At 38.3% G+C, this 22979-nt stretch overlaps 2 protein-coding genes and 1 long non-coding RNA gene across 3 annotated transcripts in view; all 3 read left to right on the forward strand.

The window, feature by feature from the left end:
• Positions 1-465: 465 nt before the first annotated feature.
• On the forward strand, positions 466-6631 carry ubl3b (ubiquitin-like 3b). The gene is made up of 5 exons (XM_016245751.1): positions 466-513; positions 581-749; positions 1570-1656; positions 1860-1937; positions 5038-6631. The coding sequence occupies exons 1-5, from the start codon at positions 466-468 to the stop codon at positions 5088-5090; spliced, it is 435 nt and encodes a 144-aa protein (XP_016101237.1). The 3' UTR covers positions 5091-6631.
• Positions 6632-14999: 8368 nt separating this feature from the next.
• LOC107560986 (uncharacterized) lies at positions 15000-18025 on the forward strand. Its single transcript, XR_001605789.1, has 3 exons — positions 15000-15187; positions 15427-15516; positions 17991-18025. It is a non-coding gene; the product is annotated as an uncharacterized lncRNA (long non-coding RNA).
• Positions 18026-18103: 78 nt separating this feature from the next.
• Positions 18104-22979, forward strand: part of prss23 (serine protease 23) — a 30195-nt gene continuing 25319 nt past the window's right edge. Inside the window, exon 1 of the mRNA XM_016245287.1 lies at positions 18104-18124. The gene's annotated coding sequence lies outside the window, so the exon portion shown is untranslated. The remainder of the gene's footprint in view (positions 18125-22979) is intronic.

Below are 22979 nucleotides of genomic sequence, written 5' to 3' on the forward strand. Positions count from 1 at the left end.
GCAGTAAAAATCAAATAATCCTTATTATTGAGGCAGTAAATGTATGATGTATCTCTTAGATGTATGAAAACTGTCATGAAGCGTGTGTTGGCCTGTGGCAGAAAGCTTTGTGGTGTTATTAATACCGACTGTAGAGGCATTGTGTCTGTCTGTTGGTTTTTTTTCATTAGGACTCGCGCTTGAAACTAATTTATTGTGCTAATCCACTGTGCTGCTCCCCTCCTCCTGCAAGGGGTTATGCATGGGCCATGTAAATTTAATAACTCAGTCCTGGGTTGTCTGGGACACCTGGGGTTATCGCATTAGGATGACGGGGTGCCTAGGAAAGGAGGGGGGAGAGCATCACTACATGGAAACATGGAAAGGCAGTAGCACCCCCCCCACCAGACCATTTCACAGGAACCTTTAAAGTGTGTAGCAGCTAGTTTCACCCTTAAAGCCGAACATAAATCTAATTAGGAAGGAATGCCTGTTTCTGCAAAGGACTCCCCAGGTCGTCTCATGTTGTGTGGGGTGAGCACAGATTGAATGGTCATTAAGGTCTATTTGGTGGAAATGTATTTCTGTCTCTGGGTTGTAGGGCACTTCTTCACAGTTTAATGATTTCATTTGTTTTCTCTCTCCTTTCAACCGACTACAGGTGAGTCTACGGCTGATCCTTGTGAGTGGGAAGACGCAGGATTTCACTTTCTCTCCAAATGACTCCGCCACAGACATTGCCCGGCATGTTTTTGAGAACTGGCCAGCAGGTATATTTTGATTATATAATTTTAGCTTTTGTTGAAGTTGTATTTGTTGTTTAAGTATTGTATTAGTATTTAACACACTTTTTTTATGCATATAACATATTTTAAACATGTGGAGGTCCAATGCAAAAACAACTGTCCTAGTTGTAAGAAATTATGACATTTACAGAATTTGAGGGAACAGTCACTTTAAAATATCTACACTACTGTTAAACTACTGTTTTTTTTTTTTTTCAATAAGGATGCATTAAATTGATAAAAAGAGGTTTGTCTTTCAAATAAATGCTGTTCTATTTCCTATAAAAAAAAGTTGAGAAATCTGAGAACGCTTGAGAAATCTGTTTTCTCAGGCGCCACATCTGTTTTCAACATTGATAACAATAAGAAATGTATTTTGAGCAGCAAATCAGCATATTAGAATCATTTCTGAAGGATCACGTGACTAGAGTAATGGCTGCTGATAATTCAGCTTTTGCCATTGCAGGAATAAATTACGTTAGTGTTAAATAGAAAACAATTATTTAAATTGTAAAAATGTTTTATGATATCACTATTTTTACTGTTATTTTTGATCAGATAAATGTAGAAGTCTCTTGAGGAGGAGACTTTTTTTCAGAAACAATCTTACTGACCCTAAACTTTTGAATGGTAGTGTATTTTTCTCATTCGCAGATGTATGGAGAAAATATTTACTTATTGCTAATTTCCACTGCATTTCATCTGTGGTAACATACAAATTATGGTCAAGATATGATAATTTTTTTTCATAGTAAAGCATCATGAAAGCCTGTTTCTGTAGTGAATGTGATGTCCTGTGTTGCAGGCTGGGAGGAGGAGAGCGTGAGCAGCCCCAGCATCCTGAGGCTGATCTTCCAGGGCCGCTTCCTGCATGGCAATGTCACACTAGGAGGTGAGCACTAGACCTCGCCTTCATGTCCGTCACTGTGTGTCTCCGTTACTTTGCCTTGCTCTAGATACCATTACACATTTTTGTGGACAAAAAAGGACAGTGGAAGTTGTTCAAATATGCTGTAGGTCAGAAGCTGTGTTTTTACTGCGCAGAGTGACCAAGTTGTGTGCTGATATTCAGTATGTAACTTCTCTGTTGAATAGCTCTGAAGTTGCCCCCTGGCCGAACAACTGTCATGCACTTGGTTGCCAGAGAGACACTGCCAGAGCCGAACTCCCATGGTAAGTGCTGTTATTCCTCTGGCAAGCTCCTACTGCTCTAAACATGGCTGAATGTCCTTGGCTTGCCTATCCATATCCACTTTTTGTTTTAAAGACAAGGGCACAGCAGTTATTGGAGGACTGCTGCCAGGTGGCAACTGGCTCCAATCTTCCAAACACATTATAATAATTAAGAGGCGTGCAGTCATATTAAAGACTGAACACTGAGCTTTATTCAGTCATGCACTGTAATACAAGATGTCTGTAACTTATCCATGTCATTTCCTGTTTGACGAGTTGTGCTGACTTTTTTTTGAAGCAAGCTTCGAATTCATGATGACTATTGTTACATTTGAAATGAGGAAGCAGGTTACATGCTTTGATGTCTTCAGAATAAATTATAGAAACGTTTCCTGGCAAATGACTCTGCATTCACGCTGTCATTTTACCGTAGATAAAGTTAACGTGAACTTAAAATGGCCAATTTTATCCTACAGTCAGTGTGGTTTTAAGTTTCCTTGATTTCATGTGAAGTCAACATGAAAACAGGAATGAGCATATTTACTATATTAATATATGCTACAGATCTAAAGTTCAGGGGCAGTTTCTGTTTCAATATTTTTTTTCAAATGTAATTTATTCCTGTGATGGCAAAAATGAATTTTCAGCATCATTACTCCAGTCTTTAGTGTCATATAAGTAGTTCTAATATTCTGATTTGCTGCTCAGAAACTTATCATATTCATGTTTTTGCAGAGATCATGATTTTTCCAGGATTCTTTGATAAATGTAAAGTTAAAAAGAACAGCATTTATTTGAAATATTTTTGTAACATTATTAATGTCTAAATGGTCACATTTGATCAATTAATGTGTGCTTGCTGAAGTATTAATGTCTTTCATCTTGCCGACCCAAACTATTGAACTGTAGCGCATGTCCTTGGTCTTACTATGAACGCTTCATCAGTGTGGTGTTCCAAAAAACAAAACAAAAATGTGTTTGTCATTGTGATCTTTCAACTTACTCCACTTTGGAATTTACTTTTACTAATCCTTTACAGCTGATGTCACCTTGGCTGTGCAGTGTTGGTTCCTGTTAACCCATGTTAACCAATAGACAAATCGCCATTGAAGCATTGCTTCAGGCTCCTTGTAGTAGGAAATGCAGCTTTCTGAAAAATGTATTAGGTAATGCAGTGATTTAGTTGTCATAAGTATGACCACAACAATAACAAAGAAGCGTTATCACTGGAATTGAAATGTTTTCGAGGGTAAACTTGAGCCTGATTAGTATAGAAAGCCCACTTTTCAGGATCCAGTCCATTCCTGATGGATAAAACACAGTCCTGTATTGCATGTCTCGTTCAATATTCTCTTTTACTGAAAGGCCTCAAATTACAGAAGCAAATGTGCTCTGAATGTGGTTTCATGTTGACTCTAATGCCACCCCTCATTAGTTACCGACTATTTACACATAGCATGTCATTCAAGGAAGAAAACAGGACACGCTGTCAAATTGTAAAGCTCGTATTGCTCATAGTGATTTACTACTGGTGAGATTTTGCCAATATCGCCCTTCATATCTGTACAGTACACAATTATTTACATATAAAAGATCCCTGGAAAAGGTTTTTTCATGTTCCAACGGTTGTAGTACGTTGCTAGATACAAGACTAACTTACTACAGGTTAGATTTTGCCAATATCTCCCTTATGATATGTACAGTACACAAATATATTTTTAAAAAACTACAGTAATTCACCAAAAGGGTTTTTTCATGTTCCACAGGTTGTAGTACGTTGCTAGTTACAAGACTGACCAACTTCATGTGAAATTTTGCCAGTATCTCCCTTACTGTATGTACCATTCAAAATCTGTAAGACCCCAAAAGGGATTTTTCATGTTCCAAAAGTTGTAGTATAAAATATTGATGTACTTTATGTACAATAAGGGAGTTATTTGCAAAATTTCACCTATAGTAAGTCAGTCTAATCCCTAGGAATGTACTACAACATTTGGAACATAAAAATAAAAAAAACTGAACTTTACAGGGAGGAAGATATTGGCAAACTTTACAGTGAGGAAGATATTGGCAAGATTTCAACTGTAGTAAGTCAGTCTGGTCACTAGTAACATACAACATTTGGAACACGAAAACCCCATTTTGGTGAATTACTGTCATTTTTTTCTTAAAATATTTGTAGTGTACATGGGGAAAGTATTGTCTAAGGTGAATTATTGGCAATATATATTTAGTCTGTTTGAGTAAATTATTCATTTACTGTAAACATTAATTTGACTAAATTATTGGACTTCGTTTTGTACTGGGAGGTAAATTTGCAGACGGTCCTTAAATCAGCCTAGGCGAATATGCACCGAATATCAAACCTAAAACAACCGCGCTTGGGTTTTCTATGGGAGAAAAAATGGTTTGGTGAAACTTTGGGTTGTGGGCTCATATCCTGGGTTCATCTGCTTAAATGTACATAATATACAGTAATATATATAATTAATTAGGTGCCGAATTTAATCATTTATTATCACTGTCATGAGGCAATAAACCAGGTTAAGTGTTTTCTTTATGGGAAATGTTTAACATCGTATTTTTAAACCGATTGAATATTTGTGCAGAATTTAATCATTTATTATCACTGTCATGAGGCAATAAACCAGGTTAAGTGTTTTCTTTATGGGAAATGTTTAACATCGTATTTTTAAACCGATTGAATATTTTGGAAGTGTATTCTGGAAGGTGAATATGAATTACTGAATTTTTAATTATGAAAATGTGTGAAATATTTTGAATTGAAATATTCACAGCTTAAATAAACAACTGTGTTAAATTTCAGGACCTAAAAATGCAAGCCCTGGAAATATAAGGCATTAAAATGCAAGCACTGTTAATGCAATGCATTATTTTTTCAGTTAGTGCTATTCAACGTTTTTTTTGTTTCAAAGACATATGGCATTATTTTTCTTCCATATTTTCTTCTCCATACGTCATCGTGTACTGCTTTTCCCTCACATTGTTCGAACTGAAGAATGTTTCAAAGACGGACCTGTGATTGTGTTTTTGTCTTTGATTTATTAGGTGTCACTCAATATTTGCTCTCTTCTCGTAGGCCAGAGGAACAGGGAGAAGACTACAGAGAGCAGCTGCTGTCTACTGCTGTAAAACCCAGACAAACCTTCCCCCACCTCCTCCTCGTCCTTCTGCTCCCCGCTCCCGTCTCTGCTCACCAACCCGTGGTGCATTCTGGATGATTACAGAAGAGCTCCAGGGAGAGTGCGACTAGGTTTTTGTTCAGTGTTTTCGCTCTGTATAGTAGCTGGAGACTGCTGTGCCAAGTTTATCGAATCTCATGTTTGCCTTCGTTCGGTTTTTCTCGTTTGGTTTGGTTGCCTAATTTACTTGCTTAGTGAAGTGGCCGTTTGTTTCCAGGCCTCCTGAAAATATTAAACTCCGCAAATATGAAATACCTGAATCATTGACAGGAAATTATGTAAACCGTTGTGTGAACGGGTTTTTAGGGGGATGTCCTGTACTCGAGAGACCTTCTGCTCTCCCAACACCCAAGTGTCAGAGTTTTCACTTGGATCACACGTCTGACTCGGACGAAGCTTAACATGCGTCATAATCTCAGACTTTTGATTGCACTTAACACAGATCCTTATCTGAAGTCACTATATGTGTGTCGTAGTCTTAATCCTCCCGCCTGCCTCAAACAGAAGGAGCTTACGGAGAGCGGTGTGATGACAAGCACCAGTCTGTTGCTGTGGACCGAGGGAGTCTGCTGTAGCGCTGGTGGATTTGATGTGCCATGGCCACCTACGATTCTTGCCTTTTGTCCTAGGACCAATCGAGAGTAGATCTCAAAGTCGCCAGACTCTTCTTACTGACCAGTTGCGTCAACATCTGTGCATGACCCTAGTCTAGTGTTTCCTCACCCTGGATGTGTACCAGCCGCCTTTAAAAACCATTCACCCTGTGTCTACTTGAATAGCGTTTTTTATTTTCCTCGTCTCCTCTGAAGAAGCATGAGGGAAGGTTGGCAATTTTGTGCTTGATGTGAAATGACACAAACTCTTCTTCTTGCCCAGTCAGGATATATCATCTCTATCCTATTCCATTCTTGTCTAACTTGCGTCCTGAGGGACAAAGCCCAGACGCAAAGAATAAGGAAATCATCAGAAAGCCTCTGTCTGGAGCGAAGGGCTGGGCTGGTAAAAGCCCCCATTATAAGCGCTATGGATTCATGAACCCCCTGCTGCGCTGCAGCTTTAGAGGTAAAGATGTGTGCCAGGAATGGCCACCCCTAATGGCCTCCAACTGGGCTGAAAGAAAGAAAAAAAAAATAAGTGTTTTATTTCCTAATGTTTGTATGCCGTCTGTTTTGTTTGCCTTATGATTGTGGGAAATTAATATTATTAATAATGGAGTCATTTTTATCTTGTCTGAGTATGGTTGAGTTTTTATTAGTACACACAAGATGGCTGACTCATGTTAATTGTGTGTGTGAGTGGATGAGGCTTTTTTTTTCTTTTTTTTTTGGAAAGATAGTACAGTTGTTGTGGAAAGTGTCCACTGGAACTGTCTCCAATCTTATTTTGATTGGCCAATTACTGCAAGAGTGTTTATTATTGTCACTGCTATGAAAATTAGCTGCAAATTATTAAATGTAAAAAAAAAAATCCCTAAATCTTGTATTATAAATTAATAAAACCTTTCAAATAATACTCTGGTGTTCCTGTGAATTTTAAGATATTATTATTATTACTACTACTACTATTTATTTATTTATTTATTTTTCATGAACCCCCACCCGTTTGCTTACTGGGCAACATCCTTACAGTCATGAAAAAATACACCAAATAGAAATACTACAGTAAGATATAAACCAATGTGTATGTAATATATATATATATATATAATGTGTATACAACTGCAGTACTAACTATTAACCATTGCTAGTTTACAATTCGGTGACTATCTTCTAGCATGGCACTTTATACGTTGTTGTTTATTATTATTATTATTATTATTATTAAATGTGCATTGGGTCTGGCGTTGCGTTAAAAGACAAATAACCGTTTTTACAACCTATTGGGTTGTAAGACATTGTCGCGTCCGAGGCTTTTTTTTTCTTTTTTTTTTGGAAAGATAGTACAGTTGTTGTGGAAAGTGTCCACTGGAACTGTCTCCAATCTTATTTTGATTGGCCAATTACTGCAAGAGTGTTTATTATTGTCACTGCTATGAAAATTAGCTGCAAATTATTAAATGTAAAAAAAAAAATCCCTAAATCTTGTATTATAAATTAATAAAACCTTTCAAATAATACTCTGGTGTTCCTGTGAATTTTAAGATATTATTATTATTACTACTACTACTATTTATTTATTTATTTTTCATGAACCCCCACCCGTTTGCTTACTGGGCAACATCCTTACAGTCATGAAAAAATACACCAAATAGAAATACTACAGTAAGATATAAACCAATGTGTATGTAATATATATATATATAATGTGTATACAACTGCAGTACTAACTATTAACCATTGCTAGTTTACAATTCGGTGACTATCTTCTAGCATGGTACTTTATACGTTGTTGTTTATTATTATTATTATTATTATTATTAAATGTGCATTGGGTCTGGCGTTGCGTTAAAAGACAAATAACCGTTTTTACAACCTATTGGGTTGTAAGACATTGTCGCGTCCTTTATAAATGAATCCGCAGCTCTGTGTGTGTTTGCGTGCTGCTGTGGTTCAGCCTTTAGGTGGCGATGTGGTTCCGGTTCTCTGAGGGGTTCTGTGACGTCATCCGTGACTGCGTGCTTCCAATATTTCTCTCATTTACTACTAGGCCAGTTTCGGCACCATTGAATATAAGCTAGTTCTTGTGGTGATGCAATGACACTTTCTTAAACATATTAAATAGAGGAGCCAGCATAAACACTATTGTTACTTGCCTTTGTATTCATGCTCTGGAAATGCAATAGTCGTTTTGTTATGACCATGAATTTCCACTGACCACAATGAGCCTTCATTTATTGTAGACTAGTTTAATAAAATTGTCCTTCTGTTTTTGAAAAGTCCTTTCATGACTTATTGAGACGTTTCCAGTTGACGTTGGAAGAGAACAGAAGAAAGAAGTATTGTCCAGATCATGCACTGCAGCTCACAAAGTCTTAATCGCTTCATAGTGAACTGTTCGTGGTGGGAGCCTGTTTCTTTTTGCACTGGGCCACACAATCATAATAAACCTGGTATGAAACACCGAGAATGAACCACAGTATAACCTTGTATCTGCTAAATATCTAATATTAAACAGCTAAAATGAAAAATATATATATGCATACAATGTCATATTTACTTGTGTACAACTACTGTTCAAACGTTTGGATTCTGTAAGATTTTTATTGTTTTTGAAAGAAGTATCTTCTGCTCACCAAGGCTGCAAGTATTTGATCAAAAATACATTTAAAACTGCAATATTGTGACTTTTACCATTTAAAACGACTGTTTTCAATTTTGAATGTGTAATTTATTAAATGTATTTTATTCTTGTGATGCAAAGCTGAATTTTCAGCATCATTATTTCAGTCAAGTGTCACATGATCCTTCAGAAATCATTCTGATATGCTGCTCAAGAAGCATTTATTATTATAATTGTTGAAAAGCAATGTTTATTATTTTATTTTAAAAATAATAATCATTATTTTTAAGGGGGTGATTCTTTTCTATGCCCACTGAATATTGTCATAATTACTGCCGAAAATTATTTGCACCAAATCTCTACAACCACAGCTTCCCTTTTTTTTTTTTTTATTAACAGTAGCCTAACGGTTTTAAAATATATGTTTATTGAATATGTTCATTGGTTATATATTTGTGTAGGCCTTAATTGTGATTAGCTCCACTTTAGTCAGCCTGAATCCTGTCAGTCTTCTAAACTTTAGCTGTAATAATGTACTTAACCTGTGAGTTCAGGTCTCTGTTGCTTGTTATGTGTGAAGGGATGGATCAGGTCCAGGGTTAACCTAAATGGTAAGCACCACTAATGGTTTAGCAGGAAGTCTCGTGGGGGATTGGAAAGAAACGGCAAGAGTGATGGAGCAGCTGCCTCACAACTTTAAACCTCTCTCTTTATCCTTCTGTTTGGTTTTAGGGATTCCCTGAGGTCATACACAAATATGTATGGTCAGTGGAAGTGGTGTGATCTATTTAACCCCCCAGAGACCTTTCTCCAAGAACCTCTATATATCTTTCACTCTAAAATGCATCTTTCATGTGACCTCCACTTTATATGAGTGGAAAATATACAATAAACACACAGAATGATGAATGTCACATTTAGCACCAGTAGGGGACAGTTTTTGGTTTGTCTTCAGGTTCCAGAGTCCTAATTCTGCCTGTCCTGCTTCCAGACTGTCATTACAGCTGATATTAAAACCAGATGTGAACAAAGCGAGCTGGCTACCATTAGCCTGGACCAGAAGCATTTCATTCCTAGCATAAATACTGGGGCACAGGCCTCACATCAAATAGTGGGACAAGACGTGTAGCCAAGTATGGTCTCCCATACTCAGAATTTATTCTCTGCATTTAACCCATCCAATTGCACACACACTGAACACACACCCGGCATTTATGCCGCGGCCCCTGGGGAGCAGTTGGGGGTTAGGTGTCTCATCTCAGTCGTGGTATTGAGTGAACTATCAGAATGAATCAAACTGATTTGCAAACTATTTCACACCTGTTTTGAGCAATAGCGATTAATTAGTGAATCGCTAGTTTTTTTTTTTCACTTTTATTTCATTAGGGTCTAGTGCCACCCCTGGCCTAGACTCTGTAACCATCCATCCAGATCATTTGCCCCGTGGTATTCTGTTGCTTATCAGAGTAGCAAGTAGTAGTGTGTCTGAGAGAGTATTGTGTGTCAATCCAATTTCCCTGCCACAAAGAGGGCATGAGCATGTGTGCCAGAGCTGTCATTTTGCACGCATGCTTGCATCGTCTGCCAAGTCGCTGCTCGAGGCCTGAGAGAATCTGTAGCCAGCGGATACACGTCTTAAATGTGAAAAACGTCACATTTACGTTTCGTGACTGCACTAAAGGTCACGCCCCTCATCGCTCACCCCAGCTCCTCCAGAAACCATTTTCTCAATTATAAGAATGACACGAGTGCATACGGCTGCGGTTTCACATAGGAAAATCTGTTAAATAAGACCCGTGAGCTGGAGCTGCCTGACTGGAGTGGGAGGGGAATGGACAGGCCTCTTTATTTTCATGGCAAGGCTAGGGAGGCTTTGTTACATCTCCCCTTTTATTTGCCTGTTTATTTTACCAGGTGGTCCCTTAAGTTCAATAACATGCCACTGAAAAAAAAAGGAGAGGAAGGAAGGGAGGGCTGTAGGGAGGGCCGTTTAATAACAATGTGAGCTCTGTACCTCGTGGCGATGGACGGAGAGTGAATGAGGGAGGCCAGCTCAAAAGGATTTGCAGACATGTGCCTCAGAGCATTCTGGGTGGAGAATTTCTAACACTGTTTTAGTACAGCAGTGTGATAAACATCAGCTGTTGTTGTTCGTTCTGTTAGCTGTCATGCAGCCATCTCAGTATTATCACTTATCCTCATGTGCTACAATTTTGTTGTAATAAAAATTATGTTTTTTGGGTTGAAATGGGAAATTTGTACATAAAATGTGAGGGCTTATTGTTTGAATGACCTTAACATCCATTCAGCACAAATTACAAATGTATAATTGTCTTTGCTATAATTTGGAACAGACTTTTCCCTGTCATTGACAACATGGTGTTGAAATACAGTATATATATTTTGTATTAGACTCAAAGACACTTGTTCTTTAAAGCTGGAAGACAGCAAACAAGTGTCAGGTTGTTGCATCTAAATTGTCAAAGTGGTTTTTAGAGCCCTTCAAGAGCCCCATTGCCTGGTTTTCTTTACGGCAGGCATTCAGGGGGTCTCCATCTCAGGAATGGCACAATTCCAGAATGTTTTTAGGGGGGAAAAGGAATAATGCATTTTTGTGTTCACTGCTATGGGTTTACAAACCAAACAAACATAATTTTCTCCTTGTTAAAAAGTTGTGAAGAAAATAATGAGACCTTAACAAGAGAAGATCAGAGCACAAGTGCTCTCGGTTTGCTGCCACGCAAATTATTTACAGCTGATGTGTGAATTTTAAGCAAGTTGTTTTTATTGAGGTTTTGGAACATTTTCTTCCTAATTGTCTTTCTTTGTGTAATGAGTTGGCATTAGGAGCACTGGCTTCTCTGGAGTTGATGGTGCTGAAGATGTACAACCCTCAGTATAAAACTGATGAGAGGGAGCCAAACACTCAGCGAATAGCCTTCGGGATCACTATGGAGATTTCCAGCTAAGGGGGTCAGTCACATATAAGGAGAAGCTCAGACCACAGAGAATTTGTTTGGTTTTGAGCTTTTATACTGATTTCAGTTGACTGCTTTTGCCTGTCTTGTGATATTTTTTGCTTTTGACTACTGTATAATTTGTTACATACTGCTAAATTTAGTGTCCACATTTGCAATGCATTACACTATATGACTATATTGAAAAAAGTTTGAATAATAAAACAATTGACTAAATTACATTTTAGACACAATATAGCCAGTTAGTTTGTCCATTTTTGCTCAACCACGAAATCAGCCATGGTGTTTTGTTCTTAAATCAGAGTTGAGTTAAGGAATTTGTTGAGTGAATAATTCAATGACTCACTCATTATGATATTGGCTGTTTTTGAAATTGCATGCTGTCATTGTCATGCGACCTACCAGTATCTTTTGAGTTTCTTCACTGCCATTATCCTCTCCCTGGCCTCATGTCCATCAGATATGCATTTCCTGAATCTCACCAGAAATAGTAGGTCATCCAGGTACTTTTCGCTTGCTCTTTCATGAATACTGGGAATTCGGACATATACGTTTTTCATAGTAGGGAAGTGCAGTTTCGGATACAGCCAGTTTTGTTACAAACAAAAGGTCAGATTTTGTACCCTACTGTACATATTTAGAATTGATTAAAACAAGATCAAAGCCATTAAAATGTTTGTGCTTGTGTGTTCTTTGTGGCTTAAGATCTTAATTGTAACCGCATGTCTGGGGATCCTTTGTATTTATCATCTCCACGCTGCAAACAAAAAACATCACCCCCATCATCCATAACTCTTCATTAGGTTTTCACTAAACAAAATATACAGACATGTGCCTAAACCAAGCAGCAGCTCAGTTGCTATGTTTATCATAAGGTTTTTGTGTTGTGTGCTTGTTTGCATTCCTCTTTTCTAATCTTTCTCAGGCATTTAAAGTGGATCCATCCAACCCATGAAAGCAGCTTGCCACACAAAAACACACGCATATGACTTAATATGATGTCTTGCTTTTAGATGTGGTACATGAGGACTAATTCCGTCTGTGCGCAGAATGATTTATGGCAGCCTGTTTGGAGCACTATTCTGACTTCAGTGAGCTTGCCGAATTATTTCTCACATTGTATAACCATGGGATGTTTTTCACGAACCAAGTGGACTGCCAACCTTTAGGTCCCTGGAGTCTGTCATGCCATTATGTCATCCAGCACTAAAAGTCCATTAGTGGTGTATAAAAGATTTAGTTTCTGTATGTTGCTTAAAACATTTTAATAAAGCTCCTCAATGATTTCACAGATGATCTGCATTTCCAGTAAGTGTGAGATCTTTATGCCAAAGAAAGTGTGAACCATCCGTGTGCTGAAATATGTTACTTAAGTCACAGGAGGAGGTCACAAGACCGCTAAAGGTCATCTAGACGTCTAATCTCCATTTATTTCTGCAGGACACACAATCCAAAAACAAGTGCATGTTTGAGATTAAAGGGGGTCATATGATGTTGCTAAAAAGAACATTATGTTGTGTATTTGGTGTAATGAAATGTGTTTATGCAGTTTAAGGTAAAAAAAAACATTATTTTGCACATACTGTACATTATTGTTTCTCCTCTATGCCCCGCCTTTCTGAAACACGTAGATTTTTACAAAGCTCATCGGTCTGAAAAGCGAGGTGTGCTCTGATTGGGCAGCTATCCAGTGCGTTATGATTGGCCGAATACCTCAAACGTGTGACGGAAATGTTACACCCCTTACCATACTGTGATGCAGTGTCCCGGCCGGAGCTAGCGACGAGACAAAAACATTAAAACCCATTATAAACGAGGCATTTGTTGCATCCAGTGCGTCGCTTTCACAACGAAACACACAGCGTCACACATGGTGGGCTAGAGTGAGCGGAGGCCGGCGGGGCTTGAGAATGGTGCGGCCGGCGGATTCGACGAAGGAGCGGCAACCACATGTGACGACCCCGGGCTGGACTCTGCTTCGTCCACGGTGAAAGCCGATCCGGCGATCCACAGCGCGAAGTTGATGTATTTCCTCAGCGACCAGCACGGATCAACTCTAGGCATGACGAAGCGGATATCGTCCTCTTTTGGAAGACCAAACAAAGTAGTTTCGCTTTCACAATGAAACACACGACATGGCGGCAGCAACAATACTACTTTATAGGCGAGAATAAAAGTTACGCCTTCTTTCTTTGTGTGAACATTTGGGTGGCGTTATGCAAATCTTCCCAGATAATGACATAGACATGTGGGGGCATGTTAGAACGAGCTGTTTTAGGTAGGCGTGGTTGACTCTTAACTTTTATAAAGAATATCTCTTTGGATTTGAGACTTTAGTCTTTGCAACTTTACAGATCTACTTTATGCACCAAGAGCTTGTAACACTCCAAAGAGAAAGGAAAAATTGAAATCGCATCACATGACCCCTTTAAACAAAGCTGCAGGATTTATTTCTGAGCTCTTTAATTTTAACTTTTAGTTTATTTCCAGTCTTTCTGCAAATTATAAATAATTATAATTGATGATGGCTGGAATCACTTTTTTTTTTTACACATTAATGTTTCCATGCTGCCCTGCTGTTTTACCACAGCACAATATCTCTCACAACCCTGTAGCTTTAAGGTCAGTCATTAGGAAAAGAACTGAAGGATTACAAAGTGCTGAAAGCTTTCTGGACTCGCTTAGGCATTCTGCTGCTCCACGGATGTTCTGTACTGCAGCTCCAGCCAAAGTGAGAAAAACATAGGTTGGATCCCGAATTAAGGGGGGGGGGGCAGTTACTTTACCTTATATTTCACCATGTTTTATAAAAGGGCAAACAGAAACAAAGAGAAATATAGATTCATCAATTTGCTGCCTTTCATTGAACTAAATAGAATTAAGATTACATTTTTGTATTCAGTTCACTGGGTGTCTTTATGTTTTGAAACTAGACTCATCTGTGCTTCATATGGCCAACAGGCAATTTTGAACAAAATATACTATATGCAGCAAGCATATGATATTAATTCAGCCTCTCCCACCACTTTCTGTCACAACAACATCAGTGCTTTCTGCTAGTCTCCTTGTTTTTTGTTTGTTTTTGTGTTCCTTGTGTTTCGCATGCAGTTTCTATGTGCTCATCAAAGACATAACTGATTCCTATTGAATTTGATTTATATCCTGATGATTTGTACAAAACAGCTTTGTAATGTTCAGTCTTTGTACCCTTCCTGCACTGTAATACTTGTGGTTAATGTTTTCTAATTCATCTTGAAATTTCCCTTTGTACATAACTGAATCTCTGCAACTTTCCCACCTTATTAATTAGTGAGTAAAATTAGTTTCATAATAGCTCATTGCAGTTTTCTGTTTATAAACATTAAATGTAAAATGCTTACAGGTGCATCTCAATAAATTAGAATGTCGTGGAAAAGTAATGAATTTTCTCACTGAAAAGTAAATTATCCCAATATAGCTTTATGATCTGGGGTTATAACCAGTCATACTCACAAATGTGCATGCTAAATAAAAATCACAAGAGACAAAACTGCACTATCACACAAGTTTCATAACTAATCAAACGGTTAGTTCCGAGCCTCGAATTTGATTGGCTGTGCAGTGTTCCAAGCTGTTAAGAATAGCCGGTTCCAAGCTGTTAAACATAGCCGGTGATGGGAGGAGCTAGGTCCAGGTGTATTGAATGATTGATTGGCTTCTTTTGTTTGGAGTGTGTGTGTCTCTGTATGGGCAGCATGCAGTAGAAGCAGTCACTCCTTTTCCTTCTCTCCAAGCTGAGAGATTTTGTAGAGTTGGTGTGTGCCTGACTATATCTTGGCTTGAGAACTCTCCTATGTGTTTAACCATCCTGGTAACATATTCCTAAACCATATTTCCTACAATGTTCTATAAAGCGTTCTGACTTTTCACTGTTTGTGTTTGTATCAATCCGCTTTTCGGTGTTTGCAGATTGTAGACAGTCTGTCAGTCGGGTCTGTTGATTTTTCGTGGTGGGGATTTTCTGCAGGTTACATTGTTACACAATTAGGTGGTGACAAGTGGCTTCATGAGCAAGTCACTGAATCATACGATTTGTTTTGATTCATTTAGGAATGAAACCCCGCTAGCGAGTGATGCTCAGGGACACACAGGTCGATTCTGCTTTGGCTTAATTTGGACAAACAATATTGTTTCTAAAATGTAAGTTTGTTTATTGAACTTTCCTATAAAAGCAACATTACACTCATTGGTCTGAATATCAACACTCTTACTCGCGTGATATTGAGTGTGCACACAGGGGCCACTTATTCTACATCTGGGGATTCTGTTGGGTGCTGTGAAACTTGTCCAGACCCGCCTCCTGACTGATGTGGAAAATTGAGCTCACTTTATCATTTACTGGCAGAACATTCATGACTCTTCCATTAAAGGAGCATGTCAGAAGTTCATGTTTATCAGCGTCCAAGAAGATGAGGAACGTGCATGGTTCAATCTAATGTTTCATGGAAGCTTTTTAGGGGAATTGTGAGCCTGAAGTGAATTTCTCTTTATCCCTTTGTGTACAAGGCACACACCTTCAAGGGGATGTGTGCAGCCCCACACAGGTGTTCAGTTGTTCTGCTAGGTGTTGGCTTCCATTTAAAAACCGCAGAGGAAGCCCTTGTGCTATGGACACATAAAGAGCAGAGACGCCCTGCAATAAATCAACTCTGCTGCTGGGTCTCCCAAACTCTGCTTCAGGCTCTGCAAATTTTCCATTTTCAGAAGTTTATTCTGTTGTACAAAATCTTGCTGCGCTGTCAAATTTTTGCCAAGCTTATTATATTGTCAGCTTTGACTATAGATTCATATCAGCTTGTTTTGATTATTGCAAACAAGGATAAAATATTTTGGCTATTTCAGACTTCACAGTCAAATGTAACGAGTCACAGAAGTGACTCAATATTTCGGATTCAATACAAATGGAACTGGTTCAACGCAACAAATTTGTCAGCATTTGTGGCACAATGTTGATTACCATAAAAAACATTTTGACTTCTCTCTTCTTAATGCTAAAAAACTCAGTTATTGTAAGAAACTTAAAATGGAACTAAATGGTGCTATTTTTTTTATAGAATTTAAAGCCAAGCTTAGAAGTTGAGTTTGACAGCTTTCAGCATCCTCTTCACTCAACACCCTGGAAAACTATGCACATAAATCTGCAACACCTTCACTGCAGATTGGCTTAGGAAGTCTTCAGATGGGATTGTACCTGTAAGGTCAGTGGTTTACAATCTGCCCAGGTTGTGCCAGTCCCCCTGAGGCGATTGTTATGGGTCATTTAGGAAGTATTGTATAATAACAGCTGCTTCGCATTTGGTCCTCACTGACTGTTAACGGTTTCAGAACTGGCCTGCTCAGTGGCACTGGATCTTCATCATAAATCCAGACACTGCACTGGCAGCAGTACATAATATCTAAACTCCTGAAGATGATTCATTTATCTTCATCATTTCTCATATAAGTGTAGAAGGATGAGCTAGATTTAGTTTTTTAAAGATGTTGGGAGTCTCCAGCATGCAAATTGTTGGCTCTGAGAATTCGATGTTGGGGATGTGCTGGGGAGGGGGGATGTATTAGCCTGTGCTTGGCAGAATATTAGGGAGACTGGGCTCTCTCACTGGATTTTGTGCTTAAATGGACAACAGATAGAGGTTGAACAAGAGGACACGCAGCTGCAGCCCAGTCTTTGCATCATCTCATCTCAGTCTCAGAGTCCTCATGCTATTAATTAAAAAGGAGCAGTACTGATCTTAGAGTCTGAGCACTGTTTACAGCTGTGCCTGCTCTTGAGCTAAAGTTGGATACACAAGAGAATAACAGAAAGTCAGTGCGGGACATTTATTGCACATCTTTGCATCATTTAACTTTAACGTTGCACAACAGAAACTGGATTTCTTATGTGTGGCTCATTTATGCTGCTTGAGTCTCCTGTTAGCAACATATGGGGCGTTTAAAAATCCAACACCTCATGCACCATAAGCCCAGATCACTGTTAAAACACTAGATCATCTGTTTTCAGATCAAAGTTTCATGCACCAGAGCTGTAGCATTAAAAAATCTTTCTGTGAAGAACAAGCTTGAAAGCAAACAGCTAGTTTCCATTATTTACAGAAAATCTTCTGTGTAGCTCTCAAGTAAAATGTGACAGCAAGCATCAAGTCTGATGTCCCCGAAGAACAAATCATTTTGATTTTCATGTTCAGATGAACTATACTTCTAAAGAGCCATTTGAACTTGGCATGACCCCTAAAAATGAACATTTGCTGAAAATATACTAACCCTCAAGCCATCCCAAATGTAGATGAGTTTGTTTCTTCATTGGAACAGATATAGAGAAATTTAGCTTTGCATTTTCCTTCCTGAAAAAGTCCATCCCCTCTTGATGTCTCACATCAAAATCCACTGAAATATTTGTTTAGAATTGTTTTGGCTTGAACAGTACTCGATCTGTGAGTATTTCTCTCCTGAGCTTTATCACTGGAGAAAGCAATATTATGGATAGGAGACTCATTTGAAGTTAACTTCTTGATGGATTTGTTTCTTACAAACACGCAGTTTTTCACTTCACGATGTTAATTGATGGACTGGAGTCGTGTGGATAACTTGTGAATTATTGTGGTGTTTTTAATCAGCTGTTTGGACTCTCATTCTGACGGCACCCATTCACTGCAGAGGATCCATTGGTGAGCAAGTGATGTAACGCTAAATTTCTCCAAATCTGTTCAGATGAAGAAACAAAGTCATCTACACCTTGGATGACCTGAGGGTGAGTACATTTTCAGCAAACTTTCATGTTTGGCTAAATGGTTCCTTTAAAAAAAGGGGGGAAATGACTTTATTATAGAACAACTAAAACAATATCTGTTCCAAATGACACCTACTTGGTTATATAAAATATTCTTATTAGAATAAACCAATTGAAGCACATTTTCGTCCACATGACAAAACAATTTTGCAGTGTAGAAAAGAGCTTACTCACTTTAGCTGTGAAGTATGGGAAGGCCCTAGAGAGCTTTATTCCCATAGTGTCAGTATGCAAGTGTAACTGTCTTGTAACAGGCCCATGATCTTTGAACTTTGTCCTGAATAGAGCACCGAGCTGGTGTCAAATGCGGCTGTTCTGAGCAGATTAATGTGAGGATGGGATGTTGGTTTTGTTGCTGGTACAAACTCGCTGTCACAATCCACTCTTTTATAGCGCCGTCGCTCTGTTTTTATAAGCTTCTCTCAGATAGATTCCTGCTGTCATGGACAGGGATGATGTTTTCTTTGGCCAGACACTAAATGTTTGAGATCACGCACAAATCTTCTGCAACACCGACATGCATTAACAGTGCTGTTGTGATGAGCCTGGTCTTGCTGGTGCCCCAGAGGAGCGATGCTCGCTGTACAGCGCTGGAATCCACATCAGATGGAAAGAAGTCGAGAAAAAAACCTTGTCCGGGCAGGGCTCTTTGAAATATATTGAAATACCAAAAGTGAGATTAGTAAAGCACATTAAAACAAAATCTGGAAGAGGCTGTGTGTAATACGAGAATTTTATTTATGTGCTGTTTTTTTTTTAAATCACCAGTAGTGTGAGGTTGCTTTGACCCAGTCTTATGGCTGTTATTTATGAATAGATGGAGTAGAAAAGTTGTATGTTGATTTACAGCTCAGTCTCCTGTACTATTATCCCAGCACTCTCCATACAATCTGTCCTCCTTCAAGTGAAGGAGATATAAAGCTGCCTGCCAAAACCTCAGTGAATTCCTGATGAAGGAAAGAATGCAGCAGGAAAAGAAGCCACATTTTCTTCCCTTCATCCGACTCACTGTTTTTTTTTTCCTCTTAAAAAACCATAAAACTGTCCTATCCATTCTCCACAATTGTCTCTTTTTTTCCTGTTTCACAATTTTGGCAGGCATAAGTGCTCCAAATGCTTTAGGCTGGAAGAAAACATTGTAGCAGAACTGAATAGTTTTGTGTCCTTTTGAATGAAGTCTAATGAAATAAGTCTGTATGAATGGTTAAATATTTACAATTTTAATAATCATATTGGCCCCACTTTATATTTAGTGGCCTTAACTACTATGTACTTACATCAAAGATTAAGTACAATGCACTTATTGTGTTCATATTGTATTGCAAAACACTTTTGCTGCTATTGAGGAGGGATACGTGTAAGGATAGGGACAGGTTTGTTGGTATGGGTAGGTTTAAGGGTGGGTTAAGGTGTAAGGGATGGGTCAACTGTGTAATTATAAATCTAATTACAGAAATTAATTACAGATGAAATTAAATGCTAAAATATAAGGACAATGTAAAAACATGTATGTACACAATAAGTGCATTGTACCAAATTATTAATTTAAATGTAAGTACATAGTTGTTAAGGCCACTTAATATGGGTACATGATATTGGTTTTTGTTGTTGTTGTTTTTAAAGGATGGTGCTCTACTACACTTATTAAAGCTACAGGGAAAGTACAAGGGAAAGCAGTTGTGTTTGTTTTGTTGTGAAGTGTCAAAGGGGAAATGTATCATTACGCAGTATCAGAGACAGAATGCAGGCCGCAGTTTGTTTGGCTTGTGAAGTACGTCTGGTAATTAGTTTGAGCTGTGGTGAAGGAAAACTGCGGTCGTGCAGATGACTACAATGCACTGGGAGGCTCAAACGTGTCTCAGCGTTGGATTAGAAATCACATTTGAAACCCAGGAGATGAAAAGGTCTTTGTTCTGTTTGTTTCTTTGCTTATGCATGAGCTTATGCTGTGAATATATATATATATATATATTCTGACAGCTTAGAAAGTAAGTCTGTGGTTTATAAGAGAATATATTTTTGAAAATTGAAATTGTGGCCACACACTCTGTTTTGTATTTTAGGCAGGCTGCTCATGAGCAGTGGTTTATATTGTAGTTTTCTTTTATGCATTAGGATGTGGCTTTAGTCATTCTAGAACAATCCAGTTGCAGACAGATCCACATGAGTCTGCTGCCTTAGGAGGCTTTCAGCCTGCTCCTCCAGTCACTCCCAGTTGTCATGGTTGGAGTGTAAATTGCTATTGTCATTCTTATCTAATCCCAACACAACCCTGTTTGCTATTCAGCTTAGTTTTCTCCTTAAAGGGAAAGAGAATTCAGCATTAACTTATAATAGGAATAGTTCAACCAAAAATAAAACGCTTGTCATTATTTGTTTATTCTCATTTTGTTCTAACCTGTATGTTATGGAAACTTGTTTCTATCATGGGATAAAAAAAGTTAACTGTGACTTTTTATCTCACAATTCTGAGTAGATGCAGTATGTTGCATTTCTGGCTTTTTTCCTTGCAATTCTGAGAAAATTGCAGTTGTGAAATACAAATGCATAATTGAGAGTTTATATCTTGCAATTTGGAATTTATAACTTGCATTTCTAAGAAGAAAAGTCTTATGAAATAAAATCGTAATTGCGAGGCAGGATTGTGAGATGTGAACTTGCAATTCTAAGAAAAAGATCTGAGATAAAAAGTCACAATTGCTTTTTAATGGTTTTTATTATGTGGCAGAAACTGGCTTCCATAGCATGCTGTAATAATGTGAAATAAGTAAGTAATTTATAGTGACCAACATGCAAAATAAATAAATAAAGACAGCATACAGGTTCGTAACAGCATGAGGATGAGTAAATAATGACAAAATATTTATTTTTGGGTGAACTCTTCTTTTAAAACATCAGTGATCCTGGCAATCAATGTTTGATAATCACCTGTGCTTACAGAGCAAATACAAGTGTGAGAGCCAACGAAGCCGTGCTATGCGGTTCACTGTGAGGTCCACCGTAAATATTTGTGATTGTTTATAGAGAGCCTCTCAGCAGATTTTACTCTCTGTTTTTTTCTGCGGCCATTTTTCTGTCATAACTGAACACAGGGTTAGACAGCTTGATTTCTGCTCTCTTCCCCTACATGGCCACAACAGCTCAGTTTAAGTAAGTAAGCCCAATTGATTGCTTTTCAATGTGTTATCACTTTCTGTTCAAGGTATGTGATCAGGAAAGCAGAAGAATCTGTATGTGAGAAGCTTACTAAAGACATTTGGTTTAATGTTTAACACATCAAGATGATATTTAATGCCGGCATTTCATTTCATGTTGGAAAGAGTGTCATTTCATACATGTGTGACTGAATTATGTCTTCTTTAGATATTGCTCTGGGCATCTGAAAGAACTGAAATTGGCTCAGAGAACGACAGAATCATTTATAATCCTTCTTTCTCTGTTCCTCTTTCTCCCATAATCCTCCCTCCCTCAGAGAACCCAAAGCTCCAAAGTGGAGGACTATTATCCCAAATATGTGCATTAATCTGCCATGACTACAGCAGAATTTAATATTTGCTCAGCTGTTTGGGAAGCCCTTTCTCCAATCAGCTCACTGCGCTGATATAAAACCTCTCAGCGTTTCAGTGCAATATTTATGGCATATATGAATGTTCTTCCTCAGAACGGCTTGAAAAACAGCACGCATTCGTGCAGGGCTGACGTGGAGCACTTTAAAGTGGCCATTACTATGGGAGTCCTTTCACGGGGTCAGGTGTCCAGATGAGTGTTGGAGTGTGTCTGTGGTAACATCTGCAAAGCAGTCACATCAGACTCTGTACAGCTGTCTCTGTCTGCCAGTCCTGACATTATGACTATTCACACTCAGAACACTGCTGGGAATCTCCAACATGACCAAATCATTTACCCAACTCCTCTCAGACGTGGATCAAGCTTAATGTTTCACAGAAATCGCTTTATACCCATCATCTATAATCATGCGTTTGTTTGTTTTCAGGTATGCTGTAGTGCACACAACAGTTGTCTATTGTATATATGGTAAGAATATACTCTAATGGAAATTAAATTTGAGATGTTCAGTAGATGGACAGATTATCAGTGAATGAACATGAAAATCAAAAATGATCACTTACTTACCCATATATCATTTCAAACCTGTATGACTTTCTTCTGCAGAACACAAAAGAAGAAATAAGAAATGAGTGGCTAAAACAATTAGATATTTTTCAAAGTATGTTTTGACTTGGAATATTAGTGTACAAGTCATCTGAACCACTTTTATTATTCTTTAAAGGTGCTTTTTTAAATCATTTTTGAAGCGTATAAATGGCCGCATTCTAAATACAGGATGAAATAACAGAGTAAATGATGACAAAATGTTTTCGAGTGAGCTATTGCTTTAAGTGGTGGGTGAAATGTGTTTTTTGTTACACAGCTACTGTAATGGGAAAAAGAAACATTTATGTAAGACTGCAAGAAGTAAGACATTCCTGCTGCAGACAGAAGTTTGCTTCAGCAACATGTCTCTTTTTCTTGGCTTCATATTTCACCATGTGGACAATCATTTTCCAATACGGTAATAATGCCTTCATTTCCACCATGTCAGCACAGTGGATGCCACCCCTGTTGAAAAAAACCAGCATATGCTGGTTAGGTATGTTTTGACGCTGGTTTAAGCTGGTCCTTTGCTGGTTTATGCTGGTCCTTTTGCTGGTTTATGCTGGTCACGTGCTGGCAAAGGACCAGCATAAACCAGCAAAGGACCAGCTTAAACCAGCATCCCAGCGTCAAAACATACCTAACCAGCATATGTTCCTAA

This window comes from Sinocyclocheilus grahami, unplaced genomic scaffold, assembly GCF_001515645.1.
Source record: "Sinocyclocheilus grahami isolate Dianchi unplaced genomic scaffold, SAMN03320097.WGS_v1.1 scaffold23.1, whole genome shotgun sequence".
Classification (NCBI taxonomy): Eukaryota; Metazoa; Chordata; class Actinopteri; order Cypriniformes; family Cyprinidae; genus Sinocyclocheilus; species Sinocyclocheilus grahami.